This window comes from Mustela lutreola, chromosome 2, assembly GCF_030435805.1.
Source record: "Mustela lutreola isolate mMusLut2 chromosome 2, mMusLut2.pri, whole genome shotgun sequence".
Classification (NCBI taxonomy): Eukaryota; Metazoa; Chordata; class Mammalia; order Carnivora; family Mustelidae; genus Mustela; species Mustela lutreola.
The window spans coordinates 53,442,907-53,455,402 of NC_081291.1; the positions used below are offsets into that span (position 1 = coordinate 53,442,907).

The window sequence follows — 12,496 nt, forward strand, 5'->3', positions numbered from 1 at the left end:
AGCATTTTTTCATGTGTCTGTTGGCCATCTGGATGTCTTTGCAGAAATGTCTGTTCATGTCTTCTGCCCATTTCTTGATTGGATTACTTGTTCTTTGGGTGTTGAGTTTGATAAGTTCTTTATAGATCTTGGATACTAGCCTTCTATCTGATATGTAGTTTGCAAATATCTTCTCCCAGTCCATCAATTGTCTTTTGGTTTGTTAACTGTTTCCTTTGCTGTGCAAAAGCTTTTGATCTTGATGAAGTCCCAATAGTTTATTTTTGCCCTTGCTTCCCTTGTTTCATTCTTTAAAATGAGGATGCCTTTCTCCCTATGGTGGCCCCTCCCCCCTGGGGAGTGTGGAGTTCCTTAGACCCAGCTTCACCTCCCTCAGCCCCCTGCTCTCAGCTAGTAGGTCACAGTCAAGACTAAAACCCGGCTGTTCCGATCTGGGCCTGGCACTCAGGGTGCAGGGGCTGTGCATAGTCCCCAGCCAATGCTAGGGTTCTGGGGGAAGCAAGGAGGAAGAACATGAGGTTGGGAACCTAGGCCTGCTGTCCTGCCTGAGAGGTGGGAGGACTTGGGGGCCGGAGGGGACCTCCCCTCACTTCATGCTTCTCATTTACTTACCTCTCAGCCTGTGTGTGTGACCTGCATGGTGAGGCAAATACCTTCCTCACAGGGACACCCCACCTCCATGCACCAGGCCTTTGCTGGATGGCACTGAGTGTGTCACCCTTTTGTAATCCTCCTTAAGCCCAAGCAACAGTCACATGGTCTACAAGTTTGTGTGTCAGCTTTCACTAAACTTCACCATGACAGCACAGCATTTTGAAGCTTCTTAAATAGCCAAAACTAGACTGATAAGAATAGTAATAACAGCACCTAACATGTATTGAGTGCCTATTGTATGCCAAGCACTCTTCCAAACACTTTGCTGGCATTATCCAGTCAATCAGTTTAATTTAATCATCACATTCAATTATTTGATTTTCCCCAGAATCATCCTGTAGGAAGCAACAACTTATTAAGACTTAGGGCAAGATGGCATGTCACACCTGCAGACAGACAAGTGCATCCCTGAGCCTCCTGTGCTGGGCAGCGTGCAGGCCTGTAGGTGCTGGTGTGGTGGGGGTGGTGAGGGGTGGGGCAGGGTTCCTGCCCTCAGAGAGCTTGAGAAGCAAAATGGTAAGGAGAGAATTGACACAGTGTGGCCCGTTCTTTTATGCCTTCATTCCACAAGCATTCGCGGACGCCAACTTGCTGCTGTATGTCTGGTTTATGATTACTGAGCCGTTACTAGCACTGCGTGAGAGCTGCAGGCATGCCACAGAGATGCAGCCCCTGGCCTGGAGCATGTCGTCTGCAATGAGTAAACCAGAGGTGCCCTGTGCTGGACCCCCAGGAGAGGAAAAGGACAGAGGGTTGGGCCTGGGAGGATGAGCCAGAGGTACAGAAAGGGAGATGGAATGGGTAGCGGAGAACACAGGCCCCTCTCCTCTCTCTCCTCTGCTCCCCAAGTGAGCAGTCACACCATCTCTGAGGTGTGAGAGGATGGGCTGAGGATGGATCTAGGTAACATAAGAGTGGTGTTTTACCGCCATGCCCAGCAGGCAGGAAGAACAAGCTTTGTTATTAATAGAGTAAAAGTGTTCTGACAGAGGCCCTGAGTTTTATTCATTTGTCTGTATGCCATCCCCTATCCCCCAGTGTTGGAATTGGCTCCTACAATCTGGGTACCCAAGTGCTAAGCTGGAGGGTTTCCCAGAAGGGTGGAAAAGAGGAGTAGGTCCAGCCTGAGAGGGGAGGGCTAGAGGAAGGTCCCCAAGATAGAACAGTCTAGAGGGGTGCCTTTGTGCAGAGTAGAAGGAGAGTGTGGGCTTAGTGCTCTGCACCCAGAGTCCCTGACCTCAAGCCCCCCAGACCCCAGGGACGCCTGGGGCCATGATCTGCCTGGAATGGTCTCTCTCTGGTGGCCACACTGGGCTGTTGTCCCCCAGCCCTACAATCCGGGCTCCTTTCATCGTCATGGTGCATGTGCATTTAAACTCAGCAAGACCCATGCCAACGAAAACAAAGAAAATGATCTCTTAGCGGTTATTTATATTGTAAACCTTCTCTGGAGTGACTTTTTTCCTAGTTCAGCTTGCAGTAATTTATTAAGAAAGATAAAGTGAATTTTAAGTGTGATTTTAAAAAGCTAGGCCCATACACGAGTTTGCTTTGTGTTATTCTTCTGCTTGGGTTTGATGCTGCTCCCAGTGTGAACTTTCATTTACCTCCTTCTCAGGGTAGTTTGGGACCACTGAGAAGTGCCCCATTCACTGAAAATAGTCACCCTTTACATAAATACATTGAAGCAGAAACTCTTTTCTAAAAAGACTGAAACTGTCATTAAAAATTATTTTCAGAGAAAGATGGGAAGGAAGACACAGAGCTGATTCTTCAAAGATTTTAGTTTTTGAATCCATAGTTGTTCCTTTGTTCTTTGTTAACCAGAATGCAGCCTTGTGGACTTCATGCCTGGTGTTTATCAACAAACTAAAAAAGAAAAAGAAAAAAGGAAAGAAACTAGAAGCAGGAAACACTGAATTGTTTATAAAGTGGATTTTTTTTTTAAATGTTGTTGGGTTTTTTTTTTTTAAGATTTTATTTATTTGAGAGTGAGTGAGCAAGCAGAAACCCAGGTAAGGGCAGAGGAAGAGGGAGAAGCAGACTCCCTGCTGAGCAGGGGCTTCTTGATCCCAGAACCTTGGCTGGGATCATGACAGGAGGTAAAAGCAGACACTTAACCAACTGAGCCACCCAGACACCCCAGAATGTATTTATGAAGAAAAATTGAACTACGCTTCTTTTCTGCTCTTAAAATTTTAAGTTCTTTCAAGTTATGGCAATTTTTAAAAACTTGCATTGTATCTTAAGGTCCAGGTTTCCCATCATCAGAAATGTGTAGCCACAAAGGAAAACTTGAGAATTACAGTATTTCTGAGCAATCTGGGCTGGAAAAGTACTGACCAGAGAGGATAACCTCAGGCTGGGGCCCTTGGGCTCCGCATCTTCTCCTCCCTCCTAGTGAAAATCTGCATGTCTAACCTGCGGGCATGGTTGTCCCCTTCTGCGGGGCCGTGTGTCCTCTTCACCTGTAGCTGAGGATGTTCAGTCTGAACAAAAAGGAACTTGGGATTCTAACAACACACAGTGAAAAGCTTCTAGAGTCTTAACACTGGGCCCTTCTGCTGTAAGTTGGACTTTACCAATTCTGCGGCAGCAGGCAGATGTTCCGCACAAGCATCTATATTTAGGTGTGGGCATGAGATTGCCAAGGTAAAGAAAGGCATGGTTGGTGTCACTTCAGCATGCTTTTTGTCTTGGAACAGAGGCCCTGTGTTGCCCCAGGGGCTGAACACTTGCACAGAGGAGAAGGCCTCTGCCCAAAGCCTAGGCAGTTTGGAAGGCAGCAGAGCCCTTCCTGAATGACTGTCCTTCATGCTGGGTGGCTACGTGCTGCCAGGCAGGGACTGCACACTGTGCTTTCCTATTTGCTGTCCTTAAGGGAGCTGCTGCAATGCTTTGTTAGCAGGGCGGTGGTCAAGCCCTAAACGACCCAGCCATGTCCGGTGGGTCATCACCTCTCAGAAGCAGATGTTCTTTAACCCACAGCGGGAAGCTGCTCTCACCTGGCTCTGTCTCTTGTGTTGCTCAGCATCTGGGGGGACAGAGCCCCAGTCACTGCCGGCTAGCACGTACCTGGCTGCCTTGGGACCTCTGTAGTGTCCTTCCCACCCCACAGTGGCTCAGCTGAAGCAACCTTGCACTCGCCTCAGCAGGCCTTACCCAACCAGTAGCCCGGACACTTCTCCCTGGTTTGGACCCCTGCCCCAGAAGCCTTGCTTGCCTTGCTTTCCTTACTTCCTGACAGTGATCTGCACCTCAGCTGACCCTCAGTCCTCTTCCTAAACCTCCTCACCCAGTGCCTTTGTTTTCCTGTGTTGCCCAGCTCTGCTTTCAATTCATACCCTTATTCACTTGTTGATCACCTCCTCCTCTGTAAAGGGCCAAATGATTTCTTCCTTGACTGCCTTACTTGGAGTCCTCCCTCTCAGGAATTCCTGAGGAATGTTCCATCCTTTGGGTTCTAGACCCAGACCATCCCATGCAGAGCCTCAGCTTAGCCTCTAGCCCTCTGCTCTGTCAGGCTCAGAACAATCCCCTGGGCCCATCTATCAGAAATCCTGTGTAGTGTAATCCAAGGTGCATATCATTTTCCTGGGCAGATTGCAAGCTGCCGGGTCAAGGATGGGGAGTGAGGGTATCTCATCTTAACCATCTTTGTGTCCCTAGTGATACCTACTACTATGCCCAAGACCCTAGCATGGACCCCCAGCTTCTGTCAACCTGGAAGTCTCCTGCATTGGCCCCTTCCAGAGCAGGTGGAGGAGCATGTGCCGAACAAGAGGAGGTTCAGAGCAAACCTCCTTTTGTAGGTGTGTGGAGATGATGATGGGACAGTGGCCTTGATTGGGGGCCCTCGGGCCAGACTGAGATGACTGCTATAAACCCAGCTCTTCAGGTGGATATGGCATTTGAGGTCCAGGCCCCCTCTGCAGACGACTTGGCCCTACCAGTTTCCGAATATCCAGGTCCAGGCTCTTTGGCACAGAGGTTGGGGGAGTCCAGGATGAGGCTGGGCTTTGCCTCCTGGAAGAGCTGTGTGCTCTGTCATGCCTTCCAGAGTACTTTGGAACTCCCCTGGACCAGGGCTCCTGCTAGGCTTATATCCTCACTCTCATAGTAAAACACATCAGTCCTTTTTTAAGAATTTTTGCGTAGCCCACAAAAAATGAGCCCCAAAGCTTATCATCTTCAGAGGGAAAAAGTGGTTCCATATGGATGAGCAGAGTCTCCTGCCAAACCACTCTCGGGCCTGGCCACCAAGCCTGGCCATGGGCTGGACCTGCATTCTCAGGTTCAAGAGGGACAGAGCCTCAAGACAGGCCAGTGGGATATCGAGGTTTCCCCTCTCTGCTGAGTAGGTCAGAGCCAGCCAAGCCAGTAGGGGGAGTTTGGAAGAACTGCCTCCCCCAAGGGCCCACGGGAGCAGGACTGGAGCAGAACTGAGAGCCTTCGGGTGGGTTTGAAAGAGCTCATTAGGGACAAATTAGGGAGGGAAAGAACTGTCTTTAAGGACTGCTCCTAGGGAGTATGGCCATCTCCTCATAAGCCCTGAGCTGGCCCACAGAGCCCCCAACCCATGTGGCCTCAAGAAAGTGTGCCCACCCCGTTGCATCAGTGGTGATCATCAACACAGACTCCTTTTGTTCCATCCTACCCATGGAGCCTGGATTACAGATCAGGTCAGTGCCTTCCCAGGACCTTCTCTGGGACTGCAGAGGAAGAAAGCCAAAACTTCCATTTCCCAAGGAAAGTGCCGAGTTTCACACACACCTAGGGAGGATGTTTGTGTTCCATGGAGGTCATTGCCCTTGTTTTCAGAGTAAACCTCAGTGTGTGTGCACTCCAAAAGGGGGTGTCCGTGGAGAAGGGACCCTCTCACTTCTGTTTTCACAGGCATGGACCTACCCTGAGCCCATAGCTCTGACCTAGGAGAGCCAGGGACCACCCTGGTAGTTTAGGGTTCTAGACCCAGCTCCATCTATGACCTTGCTTAGCCCATGTCCTTTTCTCTGGGCTTCAGTTTCACCTTCAGTAACACCGGGAGCTGAACCTGACACATGTAAGGTCGTCTCCAGCTCTGTTGTTTTAGGATTCTGATCTTCGATATTTATGAATATTCTGATTATCCCTCCAAGATATATTGCAGATATGCACTCTGGCACGTTCCATGATCATGTCACTTCTTGCCTAAGTTCAGTGGTTTAGAAGAAGCCCAGACCCTTCACTGTGGACCGTGTGAAGGAAGTCTGTCCTCCTTGTGTTCCTCTGTCAGCCCTGCCCTCTCCAGTTGCAGGTCTTGCTGCTGTTCTTTCTTCCACCTACAGCCACCCTCCCTCTGCCCTTTGATGGGCTGGCTCCTTCTCACCTTCAGATCTCAGCTGAAATGTCACCTCCAAGAGGCTCTACTCAAAATCCCTATCTAAACTCAGGGCTCCTCTGTTTTTCCACATCTCACTCTGTGTTTATTTTTCCTTCATGGTACTTAAATGTCTTGGAGCTCTTTTCTTAGATCTGGTTATGTGTTTGCCCCTTGTTTGCCTGCATTAGAATGTGGGCTTCACACAAGCAGGAACCCCCAGGACTAAGGGCCTTCCTTCTCTATCCTGATCAGCTACTTAACACCCAGCACCTAGCATAGTCCCTACTACACAGCAGCCATCCCATAAATGTTTGTTGAGTGGACACATGGTTGAAGGGATGGGTACCCCTCTGTATGAAGAGCTCTGTTCCTCCTGACCACTCAGGCCCCATATTCCCTCAAGGATCTGGATATAGCAGAAAAGGGGGGTTATAAAACAAACCAAATGTCCGTTACAAAGCCCTTAATCAGTAGCCAGGAGGTGTTTTCACTCCCCACTCTGCTTTTCGCTCCTGCAGGCTCACGCAGTTGGACCAGACGCCTTGCACATTTCCTAAGGACCTGCTCAGTGCCAGGTTCCGGGTTAGTGCTTTCCAGTCATTATTTCATTTACCCTTGGTGACCTTTGTGAGTTTGATGATAGAAACTGAGTCTCAGAGATTAAGTCTCCTTGCCTAAGATTGCAGAGCTAGAAAGTAGTAGAACCTTGCCAGCGGTCTGGTGCTGTTTCCTTCACACCCCATGTCACTGAGCCAAGCCACTTCCTATACATCGCAGGGGTCCAGGAACGGTACCAGGCCTGGGAAGCCTGGCAGGTCCTTGTGTGTGACTTCACACTGCCTTTATGGTCCTCCTAGCTCGGGGAAACATGCGGCCCGGGCAACTGACATCCCTGTGTTTCATGGGAGCCTCAGGTAAGGACTTGGCAATTCTAGAGCCCCAGTGTGCTATAGAGCATGGGGGTTGTGTCAGGATTCGTGATAATGGAAAGCCTAGGGGATGGGTTGGGTGATGCTGTCCCCTCCGAGGTGACTTGTGGCCATTTCAGGAAGGCCTTTCTGAAAGTCAGCACAGGCGGTTTCATACAGCTGCCAGCCCTTCAGGGTACAGTTCTCTTGGTCAAACACCCCCATGGAGCCTCAAAATAGACCAGTGCTCAGAATATAAAGTGCTCAGAAAGGTGCCTGACTGCCAGAAGGTGCGGTGGAGAAGAGAAGACAAGGCATGGAAGCACAGACCTGGGTTTGAATCCTAGCTCTGCTCTTTCCTGGCTGTATGACCCTAAGCAAGTCATCTGTTCTCTCTGAGTCCTATTTCAATATAACGCAGAATCAGCATTTAATAATTCTTGTGCCCGAGTGAGTGAGTGAATAACATCTAAGACATCCTCCTCCTGAGGGGACAACAAAAAAAAGAGGAAAAAGCTTTGTGTTATTTTCAGCACGGAGAGCTTTTTTTAGGGTATTATAGGAGATAGATTACCCACAACTTCCAAAAGTTTCTCAAAAAATGTTAATGAGGGACGCCTGGGTGGCTCAGTTGGTTAAGCAGCTGCCTTCGGCTCAGGTCATGATCCCAGCGTCCTGGGATCGAGTCCCACATCGGGCTCCTTGCTCCGCAGGGAGCCTGCTTCTCCCTCTGCCTCTGCCTTCCACTCTGTCTGTCTGTGCTCGCTCTCACTCTCTCTCTCTCTGACAAATAAATAAATAAAATATTTAAAAAAAAAAAAAATGTTAATGATATGAACAAGGATTTTTTTTTCGCTTCAGGTTTAAAAGTTGTGTTCTCAGCAATTTTAAACAAATAACAGCACATATGCATGTGTTTGCCCTGTCAGGCACTCTTCTGAGCACTTTATATTCCGTTTAATTATCACAACCCTATAAGGGAGGTACAGTTTGGGCTTTGTTGTTGTCATTGTTGTCATCTTATTATTGTCAAAATCATCATCATCATCATTATTATATTATTATTATTATGTTCAATTAGCCAAGATATATACATCATTGGTTTGATGTAGTGTTCAATGATTCATTCATTGTGTATAACACCCAGGGCTCATCACAATGTGCTGTGCTTTGTTTTTGTTTTTGTTTTTTAAATATTTTATTTATTTATTTGACAGAGATCACAAGTAGGCAGAGAGGCAGGCAGAAAGAGAGAGAGGAGGAAGCAGGCTCCCGCTGAGCAGAGCCCGTTGTGGGAGTCGATCCCAGGACCCTGAGATCATGACCTGAGCTGAAGGCAGAGGCTTTAACCCACTGAGCCACCCAGGCGCCCCTGTGCTTTGTTTTTAAGATGAGAAAAACAGGCACAGAGAGATTAAGCAAGTTGCCCAAGGTCACAGAGCTAGCAAGTGGCAGAGCAGGAACACCATCCAGAAAGTCTGACTTCAGAAGCAGAGCTCTTAGCTCCTGGGCTAAGCGATTTAATGTTGCTTGACGACTAAAAGAGAATCCCAAGCAGGATGCATTATGAGAGAAGGCGTGCCATTTAGCTGAAGAAGCAAGAAATACTAGATTGTAATGATTCTGTTTCCCCCTTAAGAGACTGGGAAGCAGTCTCTTCTAGGTAAAATGTCTGGGAAACTGAAAGGGTAGAAATGGGGTTCCCCTTTAGGATTGCCAACCCTCTGCCATTTTGGAAAGGACAGTATTCCTCTTTTATGTCTTGGGGAACTATTATAAAGATGCATTTATATTCTGTGAACTGCCCCTTTTAGCTATGTTTCTTTCTTTTCTTTTTTTTTTTTTTTTTGCTGAATTTTTAAAAGATCATATTCCTTATAATTATTTATTGTAATTCACTACAGTAAAATGTATGTAAAAGTGTACATTTCTATGGGTTTTGACAGCCTTACACATCTTCACACACTTTTACACACACCTTTACACACACCTTATACACAACATTGCACCACCACAAATAAGGACAATTTCTATCACTCCAAAAGGCAAAGATTTCCCTGGGGCCCTTCACAGTCAGATCACACCCAGCCCACATCCAAGGGTCTGCTTTCTGTCATTATAGATTCCATTGTATTTTCTAGGGTTCCATACAAATGAAACCATATTTTTCTTTTATCTTTTATTTTTAAAATTTATTTTTGTCAAGATATAATTGACATAGCACACTGTATGAGTCTAATGTGTACTATGTTAATTTGATACTTTGTTATATGGCAATAAGTACCACCTTAGTGTTGGCCTCTACCAAGTTACAGCTGCTTCTTTCTTATGGTGGGAAAAGTTAAGATCTAGTCTCTTAGCAGCCTTGAAGTGTATAACATAGTATTGTTGACTATAATCACTGTGCTGTGCATTTGATCTCCAGGACTCATTTATCTACTGATTGCAAGTTGGTACCCTTAAACCACAACTCCCTAGTTTCCTCACCCCCCAATCCTCTGGTAGCTACTATTGAGTTGGGCTTTTTTTAGATTCCACGTATCAGAGGAACATACGCATTTGTCTTTCTCCGACTTATCTCATTTAGAATAAAGCCCTCAGGGTCCATCCATGCTGTCCTGGATGGCAGGATTTCCTTCTTTCTCTTGGCTGAATAATAATTCAGTTGATCCATCCAGCTGTTGATGTACATTTAGGTTGCTTCCACAGCTTAGCTATTGGGAGTGATGTTGCAGGCGGCGTGGGGGTAGGTCCATCAGTCTCTTCAATATCATACCCAGCAGTGGAATGGCTGCATCACATGGTAGCTCTATTTTTAATTTTTATTATTTTATTTATTTATTTTTTTAAGATTTTGTTTATTTATTTGACACACAAAGAGAGAGATCACAAGTAGGCAGAGAGGCAGGCAGAGGTGGGGGAAACAGGCTCCCTGCTGAGCAGAGAGCCCGATGCAGGGCTCGATCCCAGGACTCTGGGATCATGACCTGAGCCGAAGGCAGAGGCTTTAACCCATTGAGCCAGCCAGGTGCCCCTCTATTTTTAATTTTCAAAGGAGTCTTCATACTGTCTCCATGGTGGCTGCCCCAGCTTGCATTCTCACCAGCAGTGTGTAAGTGTTACCTTACTCCATAGCCTCTCGGAAACATCTCTTAGCTTCTTGACAGCCATCCTAACAGATATGAGGTGGTATCTTATTGTAGTTTCAGTTTGCATTTACCTTACAGTTAATGATGTCCAGCACCTTTTCGTGTACCTGGTGGCCATTTGGGTGTCTTCTTTGGAAAAATGTCTATTCAGTTCCTCTGTCCATTTTGTCATCAGATCGTTCAGTTTCTTGTTACTGAGTTGTAGGAGTTCTTTATGTATTTTGGATACTAATCTCTTATCAGATATGTGGTTTGCAAATATTTTCTCCCATTCCATAGGTTACCCTCTTGTTTTATGGGGTTTTGTTCTTCTTGTTGTTGGCTGATACTATTGTCTCGGTTGGTTTGCTGTGCAGAAGCTTTTTAGTATGGCATCGTCTCACTTGATGAGTTTTGGTTTTGTTGCTTTTGTACTTTTGGTGTCACAGCTCAAAAAATCATTGCCAAGACCAGCATCAAGGAGCTTCTTTCCTGTGTTTTCTTGTACGAGTTGCACAGCAGGAGGTCTTGTGTTTAAATCTTTAAGTTAACAGTAAGTCTTGAAGTTAACAATAACTTCAAGTTATTGTTTGTGAATGCTGTAAAGTAGGGAGCCGGCTTCATTGTTTTGCAGGTAATTATTTGATTTTCTCAATGCCCATTTTTTGAAGATACTACCTTTTCCCCATTAATAGTTCTTGGCCCCCTTGTCAAACATTAGCTGACCATCAGAACGTGGATTTATTTCTGGGCTCTCAATTCTTTTCTGTTGGTCTGGGTATCTATTTTTATACCAGTACCATTCTGTTGTAACTATTGTAGCTTTGCAATATAGTTTGAGATCAGGATGTATGATGTCTCTAGTTCTGTTCTTCCGTATAATTGCTTTGGCTGTTTGGGGTCTTTTGTGGTTCCATACAAATTTTAGGATTATTTTTTTGAATCATATGCCAAGTCTTCTTTTTTTCTGGCTTCTTTTGCTCAATGTGATATTGCTGAGACCCAACCGTGTTGTGGTACGTCTCGGTTGTTTTTACCACTGAATAGTATCCTACTTTGCGAATATACCACACTTGTTCACTCACTCATTGTTGAGTATTTGGATTGTATCCTGTTTGGGACTGTTCCAAATGCAGCTCCAATGTGTGTTTATGTACCAGTCTTTGTGTGGACCGCATCTTTTCATTGCTCTCAAGTGATTACCTAGGACTAGAATTGCTGGGTTTTGTTGTAAGTATAGGTTTAATCTCTTAAACTATCACACGGTTTTAACATGGCCATACCATTTGCTGTTCCCACCAGCAGCATTTGAGAGTTCCAGTTGCTTGCCTCCTGGTCAGCACTTAGAGCTGGCAGTCTTTCATTTCAGCTGGTTAGCTGGGTAGGTGGTGGTAGCTTGTGGGTGTTTTCTTTCCATCCTCTTATGACAATGGATGCGGAACGTCTTTTCATGTACTCATTTGCCATCTGTGTGCCTTCTTTTCATGACATTTCTTTCAAATCTTTTGCCACAGTTTCTGTAGATTATCTTATTATTACTGGGTTGTAAGAGTTCCTTATATTTCCTGGACATGGGTTCTTTGCCAAGTATAGGTACTACATATATTTTTTCCATCATATCTTTGGCTTGCCTTTTCATTTTCTTCTTGTCTTTAAGAAAGAAAAAGTTTGGGTTTTTTACAAAGTCACGTTTCTTAAGTTTTTATTTTATGTTTCATTCTTTTAGTATCTTAAGCATTCTCTGCCTGCCCCCGTGTCTCATTAATTTTTTATTTTATACTTTTATATATTTGTCCGTGTTTCAGTCATTTCAGGTTAATTTCTGTGTATGGTTTGAAGTAAAGGTCAAGGTTTGTTTTTCTCCACGTGGGTATGTAATTGTGCCAGCACCATTTGTTGAAAAGAGTCTCCTTTCTTCATTGAATTACCATGGCACCTTTGTTGAGAGTCCATTGACCCAGTATTTGTGTGGGTCTCTTCCTGCTCATTCTTTTTCTGTCTTTACTTCAGTGCCACACTGTCTGATTTCTGCAGCTTTGTACAAGGTCAGAGCCAGTGTCTGTCTCATCCCATGGAGGCCACGCCTTCATGACTCCGTGTAGGGATACCAGCCATTTTCTCGAACGTCTGCCGGGGACTGAATCAGGGCCCTCTCGTGATGTTCCAGGTCACCTGCCTTAGCATTTATAAAGTTTCAAAATTATCTCTTGCCAGGTACAGTCTGTATTCATCTCGCTCTAGAGCTATGAGTTCTCAAACATTTATTTCTCCCTTCCCTTCACTGTCTCTCCAATGTTGACCCCAAAAGCCCTTTGAGGTAGAGAACAAAGATGCTAAAGTGTCCATCTTTTTACAGGGGCACTTTTCAGAAAGTTCTCTAAGGAACTGAAAAGAAGAACTACATAATGGAAACCACTTTGCAGCCTCCAGCACGGCCATTTATC

General features: G+C 45.7%; 1 protein-coding gene across 2 annotated transcripts in view; it reads left to right on the forward strand.

Annotated features, from left to right (window-relative positions):
* ATG7 (autophagy related 7) overlaps positions 1–12,496 on the forward strand; it is a 245,926-nt gene that overhangs the window by 220,921 nt on the left and 12,509 nt on the right. Inside the window, exon 19 of one of the 2 annotated variants that reach the window (XM_059161751.1) lies at positions 6,535–6,598. The exons of the other annotated variant lie outside the window; for it this stretch is intronic. Coding sequence (XP_059017734.1) covers positions 6,535–6,573 — 39 coding nt within the window. The 3' untranslated portion in view covers positions 6,574–6,598. The remainder of the gene's footprint in view (positions 1–6,534; positions 6,599–12,496) is intronic. 2 annotated transcript variants of the gene reach the window in all.